This window comes from Patagioenas fasciata, chromosome 26 (assembly GCF_037038585.1).
Source record: "Patagioenas fasciata isolate bPatFas1 chromosome 26, bPatFas1.hap1, whole genome shotgun sequence".
Lineage (NCBI taxonomy): Eukaryota > Metazoa > Chordata > Aves > Columbiformes > Columbidae > Patagioenas > Patagioenas fasciata.
This window is the reverse complement of record NC_092545.1, coordinates 3,308,574-3,327,371: the sequence shown is the minus strand read 5'-3', so window position 1 is coordinate 3,327,371 and position 18,798 is coordinate 3,308,574. Positions and strand designations below refer to the sequence as shown.

At 50.3% G+C, this 18,798-nt stretch overlaps 1 protein-coding gene across 12 annotated transcripts in view; it reads right to left on the bottom strand.

Annotated features, from left to right (window-relative positions):
* Positions 1-878: 878 nt before the first annotated feature.
* Positions 879-18,798, bottom strand: part of AAK1 (AP2 associated kinase 1) — a 77,872-nt gene continuing 59,952 nt past the window's right edge. For 8 of the 12 annotated variants that reach the window (XM_071799404.1, XM_071799403.1, XM_071799405.1 and 5 more), the window contains 2 exons: positions 16,306-16,410; positions 879-7,410 (listed from right to left, as the gene is read on the bottom strand). In XM_071799404.1, coding sequence (XP_071655505.1) covers positions 6,299-7,410; positions 16,306-16,410 — 1,217 coding nt within the window. In that variant the 3' untranslated portion in view covers positions 879-6,298. Of the gene's footprint in view, positions 7,411-12,908; positions 14,962-16,305; positions 16,411-18,798 lie in introns of those variants that run through there. The other 4 variants (XM_065856860.2, XM_065856865.2, XM_065856866.2 and 1 more) reach the window with 2 other exon arrangements.

The window sequence follows — 18,798 nt, the reverse complement described above, 5'->3', positions numbered from 1 at the left end:
GGTGTCGCTTCACTGGAAGAACCGCAGGTGTTACCACATACAAACAGGGGTTTCACCACAGAGCCCAGTAAAACACACAAAAACCACCACCCCACACCCTCAGGTCTCACAAGCCACCAAGAATTTGCAAATTTAGCCCATTCCCGAGTAACCTTCCATTGACGTGGGCTGTGGAATAAGTTGGAGCTAAGGGGTTTTAATCACGATGTATTTGAGGCGGAAACTCCCGATTTTGCAGACAGCAGCTGCTCGGGGCTGTTGCACAAGGACGAGAGGGGGGAGGAGACACATTCAGCAAGATGAGACTGCAGTTTGTGCGAAGGTTCCAGTTTGCGTCCGTGCCGTGGCTGCCTCTTCCTCACCCTCATCACAGCCCTGCTCATTTTGGACCAGAAAATCACTTACGTTAGGCCGACCTCTGCTTGTTCTCTTACTACTACAACCTAAAAATGCAACCAAGCTCTTCAAGCAGACTTCCAGCCCTTCATTTCGGTCACTCCTGGCCGCGCTCGCTGTCCCTTGGCGCTCACAGAGAGCACGGGGGCTCTGTCAGAACCTATTCCCGGACACCCCGTGCTCCCCACAGCTGGACACAGCTGGGCAGGGGCCGGCACTTGGTGGTCACGGACCATTTGCTCTCATATGGCGGATCCTCTTCAGTTTGTTCTGCGCTCCCGCTCTGACACGAAGGTTTCTGCCCTGTAAACTGGAATATCCGCTGCTCAAAGCCATAATGCAAAAACACAACTGCCAGATAAAACAGGGACAGACCGAGTTCAGCACCTTGGCAGGAAGAACTCATTAAAACCCAGAATCTTTGTCTCCAGCAAAAGCATTTTGCACAAGGAGGGGAGAAGGAATGCACAGCAGAGACAATGTATTGTAATCAGATACAGTTTTAATAAAATGTACATAAGTTTACAACTTGAACTTTTCTTCATAATGATTACCAGAAACACCGACGGTCACACCCGGAGTGCGATATTGACTCCAATCAAATCTGCAAGGCAGAGGTACTTCCAGCACCGCTATGGATCGCCTTAAATAACAGTGCGGTGCAAACGAAACGCTGCTCTTGGGACACGCGCCATGGGTTGTCACAGATTGTCACAGGTCACGGAGACCACGGATGCTCCAGCTCCGACCGCCCACCCCGCGCAGGAATGAGGGAGCTTCGTTCTCTGGCAGGCTCGCTGTGTAGTGATGCTCAACCACTGCATCCCGCACCCGCTGCATCCCATACCCGCTGCATCCCCTACCCGCTGCATCCCACACCCGCTGCATCCCGCACCCGCTGCATCCTGCACCCACTGCATCCCGCACCAGCACCCCGAGCAAGTCCCTCCCCACGCCACCAGCAACCACCGCTCCCTTTGTGGGGATGAGGAACAGGGGATCCAGCATCACCCCTCTGACCTCCCAGGGGAGCATTTCTAGGTGCGTGTGACAGTGTCCACCCTACCTACAATGGAAACGACAGGCTGTGGCTTATTTTTAGGAACACCAACGCAGCTGATCGGGTTTCAGGAATGTGTTTTAGAACCGGAACAAGATTTTGCTATCAAGATATTACTGTAAAAATGCTTTGGAGTCTTTCGGTGCACTGAAAGGCCTTGATTGAACACCGTCAGGGAAAAATAAAACAAAACAAACACCACAAAAATTCAACTCCCCAACACAAGAGTCTTTGGTGGAAGCTGAGTTAAAGTAACAGATTACCACTTTGGAGTGATTAAGAGTTCAGCAGTCTTGCTTAAGCGCCCCTGAAGACTCCAGGTGCTGTGTGCCATGATTGCTCACGTGGGTTTGTTACGAGCTCCCTATCACCTACGCGCTCCATGCACAGCGTGCGGTACAGATTGAGTGTGCGCTGCCCTCGAGACCCCGACCGCGAACTCCGCACGGCAGGACCAGCCCCGCACTCTGAACCCCACGTCAGGACCAGCGCCGAGGGAGAATGGATGCGGGGAGGCCTCGGCAAGCGCCGGCTGCCCCGCGGCGGCCGCTCCGGGTGCGTGCGCTGCACAAGCGTCACGGCAGCGAGGCACCGAGAGCCAAGCCCACCGCTTTTCTTCCTGCGTGCAGAAACCCTGACCCATCGCTTGGAAGAGACTTAAGTGCATTCAAGCTGAAGGTGGCAATGGGTAGGAACCAGTCCCTTTCCCAGCATGGATGGGAGATTGTCACAGGACAAACCCTCTGGCCGGGCACGAGGACCCAGGGCAGGTCACAGAATTCACTACAGCTTGAAAAAGAGATGAAACCAGCGGTTCTCTTCAGAAAACCAACTTTGAAAGGTTGCATTGAGGCCATACCGGTCTTATTTCATTGCGATAACTGGTTGCGCGGCAAAGAAAACAATTAGCATTATTCTCCCGCATTCACTAAAAACATAAGCTTCAGAGACTATGGAAATGCGATTTCCACTTACAATTCATGGCGCTGAAGCTGCAGTACTGGCAGTGCAGGATTAGGAGGAATACAGGCTGGAAATGAGAAGGATATCGGACTAACTGGCATTGAAATTCCATTTTCTGTCCATAACCACAAGTCCCATTAATTCATAGGTCACATGAAGAGATACAAACAAGCTGCCTCCACCCCCCAAAAGAGATTTAAAACCATTTAAGCACTGGATGTCGGCTGGCAGGATCATTAGCTTCTGGGGCATGGTTAGCTTGCTCTGTGTGTAAAGTGCTTGAAGAACATAAAAGCTGCCAAAATACCAGCTGGAAATTCAGCCTGATCTGACCTGAATCGGGGCTGCAAACCAGCCCACACACCTCGCTGTGCCCGGCGCGGCTTCCCTCCCTCCCTCGGCCAGCGGGACGGGACTGCGAGGGCTGAATGTGCTGGACAACGAGGGCTGGAACCCCGGTACAGCGAGGGCTGAATGCACCGAACAACAAGGGCTGGAACCCCGGTACAGCGAGGGCTGAATCTGCCAGACAAAAAGGGCTGGAACCCCGGTACAGTGAGGGCTGAATGCGCTGGACGACGAGGGCTGGAGCCTCAGACAGTGAGGACAGGAACCCAATGACAGCAAAGGCTGGAGCCCCTAGAACAGTGAGGGCTGAACCCCACAGGACAGCGAGGGCTGAATCCATCAGACAACAAGGGCTGGAACCCCGGTACAGTGAGGGCTGGAACCCCTGATAGTGAGGGCTGAACCCCCGGGACAGCAAGGGCTGGACCTCCCAACAGTGAGGGCTGAACCCCCGGGACAGCAAGGGCTGGACCTCCCAACAGTGAGGGCTGAACCCCCGGGACAGCAAGGGCTGGAGCCCCCAACAGTGAGGGCTGAACCCCAGTACAGCGAGGGCTGGAGTCCCCAACAGTGAGGGCTGAGCCCCCGGGACAGTGAGGGCTGGAGCCCACAGCTCCGCTCTGCCGGGATGGACCAGGGCGACAGGAGCCGGTGCGGGTGCGAGGGGGAACAGGCTGATGCTTCTCCAGCACCAGCGACACGAGACCTGGACATAGTGCTGAAAGAAGTTTCACAGGATTATCCAAAAGCCATTTTTCAAGTAAAAATGAAGAAAAGGAAGGAGAACCTGAATCCAGTTAGCAAAGGCAATACCTTGAACCTCCACCTTTTGTATCCGCGGTACCTGCTCGCTCCGGTGAGGCATCTTCCCTTGTCCCACGGACTCAGCCAAGGCCTCAGCTCCCTCCCAGCAGCTTCCTGAGCGGATTTAACAGCTCGAGGCCAAATCAGCAACCTGGCCGTGACACGGGGCGCGTGCTCAAACAACTCTGGGCCCTCGCACTTGGTATCTCTTGAGTTCACAGTTTGCTGTCACAGCTGCTCTCGGCATCTCTCACTGACCCAATCCAGCCACAAATTACTTGGGGGGGGGGGGGTATATATTTAAAACAAAAACAACCACTGCCTTTTGGGTATAGATTTAAACAGAAAACCCAATGACAACAAAAGACAATGAACAACAGTCTCAGCTTTGCTGAAGAAACACCTCAAGGGCAAGCCAAAAATCTCTTTGCAGCACTTCTGTTTTCTAGAGGTGCTGATGGAGGACAGAAAAAGCCCTGAACCACCGGTCTGCACCAAGATGATTCAACTCTGAGCGCAGCCAAGCAGGGCAGAGGGCTCCAGGCTCCGCACACACGACCTGACCCGGTTCTCCCTCACCCTTCCAGTGACCAGCAGAACGCTTGGATCATCTCCTGTAACTGGAGGGACGCTGGAGGAGAAGTGAATTTGGGGAGGGGAAAGGAAACGCGGAGCAATCGGTAACGCAGACGCTTCACCGGCGGGCAGCTCTTGCTGTCGGGGTTTTCCATCCGTGCTCCCTCGCGCTGCTGCACTTTGAAGCCAGCAGCGCCTCAGCCCCACACCGCGCAGTGCTCTGCTTTGTTTCAGCAGCCTTCGTGTGCACCTTTAATATCCTTGTTGCATTCCTTTAGTGGTTATTATTTGGACAGCGGACAGAGCTATGTACTGGAGGTGGTGTCAGGTTTTTTCCCGTTTTCGGCTGCAGAAGCTCTTCGAGCTGTGACTCCAGCGGGTTCGGAGGAGCCGCGGCCGATCCTCCCCTCCCTTGCAGCACCAATGCTCGCAGGGCTTTGTCTCCGAGCACAAAGAGGCTGCGCTGCTCCGGACCTCACAACCCACCTCAACAGCTCCCTGCGAACACCCAAACAACCCAAAGCCACCGGTGGGAGACCCCAAAGGCAAAACGTGTCCTCCACCCACAGCACGAGGCTCCAGCTCACATGATAACAAACAAACTCTCTTGGGAAATGGTCAGCACGAGGCTTTTGAGACTTGGCCGGATGCTATTGGAGGCAATGGGGACTTTTTTTCCATAGATATCAAGTCCTTAAAAGTAAAACCACCACTAATTCTTCTTGGGAGACACTGTGCAGCACCAACACGTGCCAGGAGGAAGGGTTAATGCACAGCGAGGACTCACCAGCGACTGGGAGCCCAAAGATGCCCTATAACTGGGGTATACAGGTAGCCTTTGCGGGCCAAAACCTGTAGATCCAAGACAACTTATGCAACCAGGCAGTTTGTAAAATAAAGATGGGAGGTTTCACTCTTATCTCTGTCTTACGTCACTGAAAAGCAAAGGGAGCAACGTCTGCTTTATTCCTGCTCAGCTGCCAGCCCTGAACTCCCAGGGGATTGTTCCTCCAAACACCGTTTTGGGACTCACTGAACAAGACATAAGAAGTTGTCTTTCCCTTTGGGAACACGGTAGAAAGCACCGTATTTTGGAAGCAGAACAAACGTTACCAAAGGAGTGTGAATGGGTTTTGTTTAGGCTCATCCTTAATCAACAGAAAAACAAAAGGCAGAACTTACAAATACAGAGTCAAGTTTTCTGCTCACATAAATCAGTTTAACCAGATCGCAGCCACCACTGAATTACACCAAATGAGGTATGTAGGTCAGGACATCTATCGAGTTGTTTGCATAATAACCTTTTCTATAAGGCATATCTTTAATACTGTAAAAACGCACGGCTCTCTCCTTCACAACACCGTAAGCAAATCTCTGGGTCCTACACTTTGGCATAAACCAGCCAGGGAACACGCGTGTAAGACCAAAAGTGTCGCCTGATCGTTCGATCTCCGAACAGTAACAGCTGGACAGATGCTGTGTTCAAGTTCACGCACCCCAGAGTTTGCAAGCCAAGCGACCGAAGGCACCGGGCGTCCTTCCACAGACCCCTCGGGGTTCCGGCACCCGGGCAGCAGCGCCTCCGGTGTCACAGCCATGGTGACACCGCACACGGTGACGCCGCACGTGGCTCCGCTCAGCCCAGCGCGGCCATCGCCCGCTCGGCTCCGGGTGTGTGCAGAACCCGCACACGTGGAGCATCCGAGCAGCAGCAACATCCAACCTCGCTCTTCCACCAGAGAGGAAAGAAGTCACAATAACCCTTGAACCTGTGAAACCGCTTCCTTTCCAGAGCACTAGCAAGTCCCGCTTGACTTGCTCTGTAATTCATAAACCTTTTAATTCATCTTATAATGCATTTCCCCAGCCAGGACCAGAAAATACGGAATATTACTGGTTTGGGAAAGCATCTAAAAAATAAAGACAGTGAGAGGAAAAAGAAGCAACTGAAAAGGATATGAAGGTCCTGAGATCCAGGCATTCCGACTAACTAACATAACTTAGAATGGTTCAACTATGTATCACTGCAAATAGAGTTCTGACCAAAAAATAATAATTATTTTATATATTTATATATTGCTATATCATCCATTTCAACTAAGAGGTTCGAGGTCCCGCGAGAGGTGGTCACACCTCCCAGCTCACAGCAGATTAAGGCTTTTGCTTTCCCGCTTTGGAAGGAAAGGGCGCGGACGCAAAGGGATCCGCGCCGGGCAGCTCCGTAGTCCTGGAAGCCAGAGGGGCAACAGAGACAGATCCTGCTATCACCTGCCTGTTGGTCTGAGAAACCACTTTGTAAGCAGCTATGGGCTTCACTTCAACACCTTGCCCATCTTCTGGACCGTAGTGACGGGAATATTTTGACAGGGATTGTGGACGGAAAGGCTTGTTCTCCTGGGGCAGCACCTGCCCGTGGCTCCGCTCGGCGGACGCGCCGGCCGGCTCCGGCTGCACGGCCTTGGGAGGGACGTTCTCCTGGGGCTCCTTCCTTACGGAAGAAGGATGAAGATTCCCTGGCTGAGGAAATCCGGGAGATGGGTACGGAGACCTCGCCGAGGCCGCGGAGCCACGCGTTGCTGAGTCCAGGCTTGGGAACATGGGGTTAGCTCGGTGTTGGACATCAGCTCCTTGACTTAGGAAAACGGGCGGTGTGAACGTCTCCTTCGGCAGGCTGTGGGACATCAGCTCTTCCGTGCTTTTCTTTTTAGTGAAAGGGGCTCTCAGAAATACATCTGTTTCTTCTGGATGCCTAAGAGCCGCGTTGCCCTTGGACATAAAAGGAGCTTTGGTAAAGACATCCACCTCATCAGGCACTTTTCTCGAGCTGCGGAAAGGAGCTGTGGCAAAAACATCTGGTTCGTTAAAAACCTCACCGGTGTGCGACTGGAAGGCGGGGAACAGCGTGGCCCCTGCTCTGGGATCTTCTCTGGAGGCCTCGTGTCGTTCCCTGGGCGCGGATTCGAGGAACCCCGGGCACAACTTGCAGGCTTCGTCTTCTTCTTCCGAGTCCATCAGTAGAGGCCTGGACCCGCTGCAGCCCAACATATCCCCCTCGTGGTCGGTCCCTTCGCCTTCGCTGCTGTAGAAGGAGCTGTTGCTCGAAGGACCGTCTTTCACCAAGTAGTCGGCCTCTGAGTTGTGCTGTGTTTTCACCTCCGGTCCCTCAGACTGGCCCTTGTACAAAGCGAGTCCATCGCCGCCAGAAGGTCCTTTGCAGAGTTCAAGAGCTGCAACCGGGAACAGGGCTGGATCCCTCTGCAGACCTGAAAATGCAAGAGAAGAGCGTTACCCAACGAGCTCCATCTCCATAGTCGTAAATATGAATGAATGAAAGATATTTATTACATACAAAATGTCACGTCAGATTTAAACCACCACGCATGGAAAATGGAAAAGAGAGGGAGGGCGAATGAAATAAAATAACAATGCCAGGGAAGGTATTTACGGCACACAAAGTGACACACGACTCGACACCGCCTCGCAGCGCGGGGACACCACGAGTACCAGTTTCCAGAAAGAGATGGAAGATGTTTGGCACAGGGACGGGCACAGCCAGCGCTCTCTCGGCACCGTTCCACGAGGTTTGCTCTGCCCCCCATGACGAGCACCCTCAGAAAGGTTCCCACTCCCTAACGCTGCCGCCTGGAGTGAAGCTCCAAAACCAGACTAGTTTCATCATTTCATTCTGCGCTGTTGCTCATTGACTGCCCTACAAGCAGACAGAAGCTGGTCGTAGCCTCTGTTGCTGTGAGCCATCCCACAGGTACGTGGAATTACACTCGAGCAGGTAAAACACCCAGGGATGCCTTACGATGTGCTACAGTAACATCCACATTTCAAGGAATGAAGATCAGCCTATAGCTTTTAATGAAGCCCGGTGAGTATGGCAGCATTGTTTTAAACGACTGCAAGACAAATTCTTTTAAATGATCCATCCCACGACTTCAAATCGAGTATCTAAGAGAGTTCTAACGAGCAGGGTTAGTGCAACACAGTGCAGGGAGAGCCTTGCTGGTTTGCTCCTCTCCAGTGACAAGAGCCCAGGCTGGGCTGGGTTTGCCTTACAACTCACACAGACAGAACAGAAGATTTCTTACCTTCCAAGAGCTACTGGCAGGTTAGGAGAATGTCATTGGACTCACGTTAGCAAGAGGACAGGAAAAAGGCAGGTGAAAACTAAGCAGTGTGAATTGCAGGAGGAAGGAGGAGGGGGTTTGGCACCCGCTGAGCGATGGGTACAGTGTCAGCACCTCCAAACCCTGCCCAGACTCCGCAGCCACCACAGGCACCGTTTCCCCATCAACTCCGGAGACGGATGCACTTAACCTGTGTTTTCAGCCGCTTCGCACAATTAAAGACACAGCAGTCATTCGTTAGGCATCAAAATCGGTCTTTATTGGGAAACTATTCACTTAGATACATTACACTGCTAAATAAAGACAGTGTAGATATGTGAACGTTTTATAAGTTACTCTACAAAAATAATATCTAGCTTTCCTGAAGCCTGTGCTGTCAGCAATGGTCCAACCTCAGACGCTAATCTGAACAGTACGTCTGTGGTGCTGTTTTCTTCTGGGAGGTTGGTTATATATTTACCACATATTATTGTGAGATTCAGAGCACACAGGCTGAAGCCGAACAAGACTGGTTGCCACATCGCACAAACGCCTTGGAATTACCCAGTCCTCAATGAAATACAGCGCACGGGAAAACCCAGAGAGGAAACAGGCATTTATCACGGTGAACAATACACCAAAGCCAGCCAACGGCCCCGCTCTTCACAAGAACAGCGCGAACACGGCATTTGAGCAGGGCTTTCTTTGTACGGAGTGACTTGCGTTAGCAGGGGTCTGCGTGAGGTAAGCGATGACGTTTAGGACGGAGCAAGAGACGGGCTGACAGGCCTTAAACCCGCTTGCTTAGGCCAGGAGCAGCACGCGCCTCTGGAGGTGGAGGCACCGTGCGATAGGCAGACGCCCTATTTGCAGAAAATTACTTAAATTACTTTTTCCGATGCTTTCCGGCCCTCTCTGCGAGCGAGAAGGGCACCAAATACTGTGAAGCAGCTTTCTCCCTTGCTAAGGAGAGCACAGGAGCTGTGAATTGCTCTGGGAGGGAAAAGTGAAGCGATGCATGGGCACGAGCTCCTTCTGGCCTTTAGTCCAGAGCCGCTTTCACTCAGAGCTGCCAGACAACACAGCAAGAAGGGCCCTGACAACCTGAAAACAACAAAACTGGGCACAGCGATGTTAAAATGCAGTGGGTTACCTGGGGAATCAGGGATTTACTGCCAAAACCACCACCCGCGCTCCCATGTCGTGTGTTTCTGATGCTGGAGGAAGCCCGGGGTTCCAACACCATCCCAGTACCCGACCTCAGGCACCTTTTCCTTCCCATGTTCTCAGGTTCCCTCCCTCAGTTTGTTTCTTTAGGCAGAAATCAGAGCCAGTCCCAAAGGAGCTCGGGCAGCATCGCTACAAGGGAGACAACATCACGCCAGCATTTTATTTGCCTAACATCTGGGTGCATGTCTAACTAGACAGCGGCTTAGACACCTCAACAGTTGTTAATCTTTTATATTAAACAAGGTCTGAGCTACGCTTGGACACTGCAGTGTGCAATCAAACCAATAAAACCCAAACTTCTTTGTGTGAAGGTCAGGTTAGAGCTCCCGAGACAATGTCGGTGGGTTCCCCAAAGCAGCCGTCGCTGCAGAACCTTTAGGAAGACAGAGAACTGAAGTTGGTCTGTATGGTCTGAGAACAGGGACCGGTATGGTCTGAGAACACGGACCGGCCCAACTGAAGCTCTCGAGGGGCCGTTTCAAGGCACAGCAGTTCTGTGGGTGACCCCACAAGCTGGTAACAGCATGAGGATAAGGGACAAATCATAGAATGTCCTGTGGGAAGGGACCCACATGGATCGAGTCCAACTCCTGTCCCTGCAATGACAACCCCACAGTTCCCACAATGTGTCTGAGGACATTGTCCAGTTGTCCAGACTCTTCCTGGGGCCGTGACACCTCCCTGGGGAGCCTGTTCCAGCGTCCAGCACCTCTGGGTGAAGAACCTTTTCCTCATGTCCAGCTGCACATCTTCTGCCGTTCCCTGGGGTTCTAGATTGCAAAAATCTCATCAAACTAAGCCAGCGCCTGCCTGTCTGAAGCCCTGGCCCTGCTGTGCTGACCTGGCCGAGATGGACACGGTCACCATGCAGATGCCTCTTGTCCCCTCTGGACTCCTCGAATCTCTATGTTCCTTCATGGCAAAGCATCCCTTACGCTTCCCGTTACCGCCCAGGGTTTAACGCAGCCACACTCCTAACAGCGTAAGCCTTACAGCATAAAACCTTTACAGAAGCTGGAGCTTAGAGATAAGGTTTCTCTCTACCCCTGTACAACATTGGTGTATTTTTTATTCCAAGATCATCATATGTACTAAAGAAGCAATTCCTAACTATACTCAGGCTCCCTCCCCTTGGTAACAAAACCACTTATCGCTTGGTACCCCAGGAACGTGTATCCAGCCAGCAACCTGGAGAAAATACCTTTTACATGCGAGTTAAAGCACTGACACATGGAGTTCCCCCATCCTTGTAGGAAAATGGGGCACTCAAGCGGCAAAATACTGAAAGAGCTGACAGGAAAACCAGAAAAGATTTACTTTCCCTATCAGAGCGGCTGCAAGGAGGCAGAGCGGTCACTGAAACAACCATCTTTTGGGAGCAGAGCCCAAAATGAGAAAGGGGAGACAGAGGCACCCCTGGAGATAAAAGCTGCTCATCCCTGAGCCCAAAGCTGCTCCTCCACCCAATAACTCCCAACTGCATCAAGCCAAAGTCAGGAAGGTTACACATGTTAACAGGTGGCTAAGAAGCAGCACGATTAGTAGTAGGCAAGATGATTAGTTTGGCATTTAAAAACGGATTTCTTATTGATTTGTTCTTGAAATGGGGGAGTTTTTCCTTGTATTCCGATTCCTCAGAGCAGAATCATCGCACAACAACACAGAACAACCCTGACGAGGCTTCCAGGGAGGTACCAAAGCAGAACCCAAAGGTCAGTGTCACAACCACCCGGAGAGCAGAGCGAAGCGTTTCTGCCCAAAGTCACCACATGGGACCGATTTGAGAGCAGACCCGGGGGTTCTTGGGGTGCAGAAGGAATTCAGTGTTCTAGTTTGGGCACACTCGTGCAGCTTCTCGCTGCGTGCAAAGTGAGACGGGGCGGGCGTTGAACGCGCTCACCCCGCACACCGTGTGCCAGCAGTTCACAACAAGACTGACCCACTGGAGACCAACGGCGGCGTTTCGGTTTCCCCTGTGTGCCCTGCGCACAAGCCAACTGCTCCATGTGCACCTTTAAGATGCAGTCTGACCATCTGAGAAGAACACGCTGGTGGTTTCCAGGTTAAACTCCCACTGAGGAGGGCAGGAGCACAAGCGTCCCACAAAGCGATGGGAACCGAGGAACCGCCGCAGGGATGTGCGGAGGCTGCACAGCTGCTCAGCCACCCAAATACGCCACATAGGAACAAAGAATAAATACAAAAACACCTTTTTCTTTTCCTTTCCAAGCCCACGTTCGCCGCTGGACGCGCCGCAGTTTTGATGCATGGCGCCCACACACCCCACACAGAGGGGACAGGACCCGGTCTGACCCAAAAGCCTCATTCATCGAGCGCCCCCACGGGACACCCACATCTCCCCCACATCCACACCAGCTTCTCCCCAATTCCAACTGATTCCTGATTGATTTCCAGCTCTTGAGCTCGAAAACACACCGGCCGACAAGCAGAGCCTGCTCCAGGCCAACACACACACACTGTGGCCTGACGGCGTTTGGAGCCAGAGGCCCAACACACACCACGTTTCGTGTTTGCTGGGATGCCCCAAAACTTGCTGAACTCTGTCTTTGAATTGCATTTGAATTTTAATTGTAATAATTTTATTTCTTTTTTTAAATGAAGCTCCCTCTAACAATCATTTTGCTCTGCGCAGAGGTTCCCTCAAGCTGGAGGATGCAGAAGCTCCACAGAACCAGCAGCACATTCCCCCATCTCTCAGCCTTTCCCACCCCACAGAACCCCGTAAAGACCCGGGCAGCCAGAACCCTGAAAGCTGCAGCACCTTCTGGTTTTGGGACAGACGCTGCCAACATCGCTGAATTGTGGGTGCGACACTTAACGCTATTCTAGTGAAAAGATGAACTGGGGCAATTCAAAAGGCCAAGGCAGATGAAAAGCCAAACCCGCTCAGAGCAAGAAGCAACACCTAAGTTCCAACCGATCCCTTGAACATCTCACCCCCCAAAGCACAACCATGACTTGAAAGGACACGGCTGCATGTACCGGGGTGCGTTTGTAGGATCCCATCAGGGGATGCACCAAGAAGACAAGAAGCCCAGGTCGGTGGGGGGGGAGGCTCCCCCGTCACCCCGAGGGAACAAACCGCTCCGCTGGGTCCAGGTTTGTGTTCTCTTAACAACACCTGACCCCACGGACATTAAAAGGGGACAGAAACACCTCCCACGGCTCCAACCAGAGCGACCAACACCAACCTAACGCCTGTACGCCAGTCGCTTTTTCTGAGAGCCCGACATCGAGCCCAAATATCCACTCGTTTCATCTCTCTCGCGTTTTCCAATCGTTCCGCAAATAAGTGGCGAGTGTTTTGCGATGGAGGGCTGGATAACAGACATCTCTGCCTCCATTGTTGTGTGCTTCCCACCCAGATCCAAGAATAGCTACTTGAAAAAGCAATAAAATAAACATTCACATCTGCTTATTTAATAGCATTATTAACAACCCAGTGCATTTATACTTTTTTTCCAGAACCCTTGAACAAGCGCCATCAGATTTAAAATCTTAAACATTCTTTAAAAGTACTTTAATTCACAGAAATCTTTGTTTCTAATATACAGTAGATGGTTACTTTTTAAAATCCATATCTTTTCATATAATCTCAGTATCTGACTATACAATAACTTTCTATCTATAGCGTCTCCATGTTTTCCAGTCCAGCTTGCCTGTGCTTTAGGAATATAAAACAAAAAAATAATAAAGTTCTATCCACAATTTTCCTAAGGTCATTTCCATAGTTCTCATGTAAAGCTTCTCTTGGAAAGTGCAGTATACACATGTAATGATACAACACACTTAAGCAATACTTTTATTATTAAGTGTAGGTTTTAAAAGAAGAGTAATGGAGAGCAGACACAACCGATGGTCGTTCTATGTACAGAATTTGTTAAACTAAGGGTGAGGGAACAGCAGAGACTGGGAAGGAGAAGTCACCAACTTGGATTTCTTTCCTTCTTAGAGGTCGGTACATCCACAGTTCAGTCGTCCAAACTTTCACACGTGGGGAACTGCACTTTTACTAATACGGCTACATACACATACACAAGGTCAGCGGTAAGCGAGTAATTATTCCACTAGAGAGGAAGAGTCCTTCTGGTCAGAAAGAGCTTTCAAACACAAGATAGGAATTCCAGACTCCGTGACCATAAGCCAAGGAAAACAAGTTGAGCGGATGCAGCTCGGTGACAAACTAAGCGGGTGAAGGGCAAAAGAAAAGGTCAAACCCATCGAGTTGGAGCAGCACTTATTTGAAACCATCTGAACCGAGTGCATGCGTGTTCCACAGAGACCGAGGAGTGGAAGAAAGTCCACGGGAATCTTTGTCTACTGAAACAAACGCTTCCATACTTAACTGCTTTGCACTATATGCAGGTACAAGAAGAACCCAGAACAGATACCAGCTGCTTGACTAAAACCAGGATTAAAAAGAGACAAACAACCGGAGGACAATTTGTTTCATACACAATTTACAGTAGGTTGGGGAATTTTCTTTTTTTCCACTCAAACACAGAAAAGAAGTCACAGAAAATACATCTGCTGCTGCCACAATGCCCTTTTCATCCAAAAAAGGTGAACAAAACGCCAGGCACAGCCATACTCACATGTGTTTGGTACGAAACCTTGTTATATTTCACCGAGGGTCATTTTTGCAGCTTTAATGTATCTGGTTTTCTCTTTTTCGCCCTCCCCAAGGAAGCGGTTCATTCACAAGCAGGATTGTTAAACCACAAGCTGGGGGCAGTCCGGAAAACTCTTCACGTGCACCATGGCCAGAGGTACCGGGCCAGGCTGCTCCAGGGGAACTCGGTGCTTCCTCCTCCTCTGAAGCACATTTAGAAACATCAGCTCTCCTAACCCGGATCCTGTGGGAGAGGGGAATCCCTCCCGACGTCCCCCGTCCCTCCTGCCCATCCCTTAGCAAACAGGAGCGAAACAGAAACCAAACCCAACGACACAAATGCAAAGATTGAAACACAGTTATTCACGCGCTACTCTAAGGAGAAAGGAGGCTGTTGTAGGCAGGGATCGAACGTCAGCTACGGTTATCTAATTGATTTAGGGTCAGGCTTTCCGTGGTGCTACGTGTACAGCTCAGCGGGGCGGCTACAGACGGTGCTGCCTTTAGACACGGGCGAGCAAAGACGGTGCAGGAGGAACCACGACGGTGTAACCAGCTTTAGAGAGGACTACCTGGAGAACTGACACAGGATCTTTCCCAGGGCAGATTGGATTTGCTTGTAATTAAGGAAGGAAATAAAAGAAAAAAGCCCCAAAGAACCACAACTGAAGGTAACTCTTCTGGAAATGAAAACGGAGGATTAGGTACGTTACAGAAACTGCGTCTGCTACTGTGTCACTGCTACAGGTCTATGAGCTGATCCACCAGCAGCAAAGACCTGGCTATGTTGGGAAGACTGGACTCAGAGCTTCCACTGTTGTTTCTAGAATGCCCACCTGAAAGTGTGAGAGATAGGAATTCAGTATTGAACAGGACACACACACACGACAGTTTCAGATGTTCAAGAGCAAGCAAGCAAGGAAAAAAGTCAAAGCAAAGCAGAAAATTTGCTCAAGCTCTTCTCGTTACTTGCATCACGATAGCAACAACATTCCCCTGCGTGCTCTTCCACCCGCTGCCCACCCCAAACCGGCCTCGCATGGGTGGAACATCACCATGGCCAGGAAGACTTACAAACCACTGCTTCTCCCAGGGTTTACATCCAGATTCTGGCCTTACTAAAGAGTCTATAAAACACAACCTATAGAAAGGGCTGTTCAAAGTTTTAAACCTTGAAAAGCTGGTTTAAGAGCATCTCTGAGTTGCCAGCTGCTTTGAGGACTTTCTACAGTTTTTGATATGGAGGGAAAGCTGCTCCTCTATTCGGGGCAGCCTGTCTTGGCCCAGCTCGGGTAGAAATCCGCTCTGACTTTGAGCAGGAGCAGAGTTTGGAACAGCTGAGAGCTGTTTCTAATGACTGCTGGTCTGCACTGGGTGCAGGGCGGGTTACAGCACAGTCCTGCCCTAAACAAAAATGGAAGTTGGAGACCTCAAAAAGTTCTAGCATCAAACTAAAAAAAACCAAAACAAGGAAATGTTGGAGTGTATTTTTAAACCTATGCTAGCATATTAAACTGTAATCACAACTTTTCAAAGGCCTGACTGCAGACAGACATGTTTGATGGAGCAGGCTGCAGAACGCTGCCCAGCACAGCTCAAACACTGCTCTTTCTTTTAAGCAAACAGTGCTGCTGCTTAGACTTAACCCTACAGACTGAACCTGTTTGCAAAGAGCCCGTTAATCTAGGAAGGCTCTGAAAGGAGAAACTTCCCAGTTTTTGTGCTAAGGACTCCATTCAAAGCTCTTCAAAACAGACACTGGTCAGCAGGAGGAAAAATCCACTTGCAGCAGGAGTTTCAGAGTTCCGAAGGACTCGTCGTCTCCCGTTCTTGCACCTCATGCCAGGTTCACTCACAAGTCCCAGATCTCCTTCCGTTGGCTCAAGTAGTGAATAAGAACAGCAGAGAATACAGTTTTCCATTGCACTTCAGCCCCAGGTGGTTTGTGCCCGGCTTGGCAGGCTGGTACCAACTACTTCAGGGGACCTAAACATGTTGGCACGTCCATTATCTGTTCAGACATTCCCACAAAGAGAATCTATGGGAATTTCAAGGCCAACGTAAGACTAAGCTCGCTAAATACTACAATGATACTACCTGACAGTTTAGGACTTGAATTACTGCACCACTGCCCCAGAACAACTCCTTTTTTCCTTATTCACCGCCGAATCCTGGCTTACCTTGTGAATTTTTGGATATCAACACTGGAATTGGGTCAAACTCATCTTCTGTCACTTTTTCAGAGCCCTCAGGAGCATCAAAGCCTGATATCAGGTTAGTATCTTCTGCAGCACCAAGGAGAAACAGAGGTAAAGAAGCAAAGACAGCAGAGAAGGCTGGTTAGAATTGTTAACAAGTGTTAGGGTATCTTTACTTTTTCAGAGACAGGGTTGAGAAGCAGGAGTTTCATTGAAAAGGTGAAGTTAAGTGGGTAAGTCTTTGGTAAAGAAGGTAAGAAGAGAGCTGATTAAATACAAAAGTGAAGGGGAAAACATATCAACCAACCAACACAAAAAGCAAGTCCAGTCATGAGAAGCAAAATAAAATGTAGGGGCTTCCACACTCTTGCTATGGGTCACAACTTGTTACTTTAGATACCTAAAATACCTTCCAAAATCTGGTTCTCTGTTACTACCTGAAGTATTTCTGAAAGCCTCGGAAGGACTCGTACAAGGCGATGGTTTCCAAGGAACAGGAACATTCCTGTTCGACTCAGATGAAGAAGAAAAGCTTTTTACTTAAGCCAACAAATGCGCTAACAGGTTTTGGGGGAACCGATACATGAAACCACTTGTGGAAATGCGCTCTCCTCTGCAGGATTCGAGCCAGAAAAAAGCCACAGATTTTATAGGAGTCAAAAAATAAAGACATTTCATCTTAACAGAAAGTCTCATCTTGCCACCACTCTGTCTCTGGAGCTATTTATTTGTGGCTCTTCTCAACCTCCTGGTTGTCCCTGTTTGGGCGAAGCTCCTTCAAAAGCGTCTGAGGTCACCTTCGTGGCCATAGAGCACCATCAGGAGAGAAATCCTCCCCTTCCACTCACATGCAGCGTGGGGCTGTGTTCAGCACATGCAAGTTAAGGAATCCTGAAGGCTGAGCAAAAATTCAGAGGCCAGAGAACTGTGTGGTAAAGCACAAAGGACGCTGTGGTGTGGCCGGAGTGCTAACCCACCCCCAGACCATGGCTGGAGCGTTAACCAGACCATGGCCGGAGCAATAACCCACACCCAGACCATGGCCGGAGTATTAACCAGACTACGGCTGAAGCGTTAACCCACACCCAGACCATGGCCGGAGTGTTAACCAGACCATGGCCAGAGCAATAACCCATACCCAGGACCATGGCCAGAGCAATAACCCACGCTCAGACCATGGCCGGAGCAATAACCCACGCTCAGACCATGGCCGGAGTGTTAACCAGCCCATGGCCAGAGCAATAACCCACACCCAGACCGTGACCGGAACAATAACCCACACCCAGACCATGGCCGTATCTTCAAATCCTCATGGTCCCACTGAATCTGCAGTGTTGCAGTTCCTGGGGTTGATTATAGCCCTGGAGCAGCACCTGCCCCATGGCTGCTTTACATCACCAAAGCCAGGACTGGCTAAACAAAGCAAACAAAAGACTGAGATGTGCAGTCAATGACCACACCCACAGCTGTAAAAGTAGGGTTTGAGAACCATAAAAAAGAAACGTATTTTGTAAGATTTTAATATTCACGCCCCTCCCCATACTCCTGCTAACAGAAGCCCCACTTTCCTCGTCAAACGTGAGCCTTTCTCATCCCAGAGGGAACAGCAGCGCAGACTCTGTTAATTCATTTTCTCATTGAATCACATCAGCAATGTTTTGGCTTTGCTGTGTTCCAGCCGTGGAGTAATAACTGCTTGACATACATTTCAAGCCATTTACTCAGAATAAAGTGGCACGGAAGTGCATTATAGCAACGAGCAATTAGAACAACTGCTTGTTTAAACCCAAAAGCTCTATGAAAAACACAAACTCATTTTGAAGTGCCATCAAGTGTAAAAAATTATTCCAACCTGATTTTACAGCAATTCCTCTAAGGACAGATCATTTTCTGTTGCTATAGGGATCATTGCCAAAAGAGCTATGCAAAACCCATCAGCAAGAGGGACCTGGCTGGACCACTGGTGCTCTGGGCCTCTTTTTCGAGGCAATAAAATAGTACGGGAGTCCTGGTCTCCCCTCCCACCCAGCTGGATACGGATTCACAACAAGCTTGGCTTCTGCGAGAGTCATCTGCTAACGTTTGGCGTTGTCCCCAAGGGACACACGCTGCTCCAGCTTCTCAGGGTCCTCTGCTCGTTAATGGGAAGAGGACAGAACCCTGCTGCACAGCATTTCCACGATTCCACTGAGGAACTGCAAGGGCTGATCTGCAGCTCGCAGGAATGACCACACTTCTCTTCTGCAGCTGGTTTTTGTGGTACTATGAAACTCTTCCGTTTTTCAAGTGGATACTGCGCTCAGCCTTTCATTCCTATTTCCTGTGACACTGCAGTTTGACTCAGGAATCCCCCCTGATAACCCCAGACCTCAAAGAGCTCAGTCGCACACTATGGACACCAACTCCGACAAACCAAGAAAGAGGCCTTTTTTGTGTGTGACACCAGCATTGATGATTATCAGGCTCCCTTCCAGA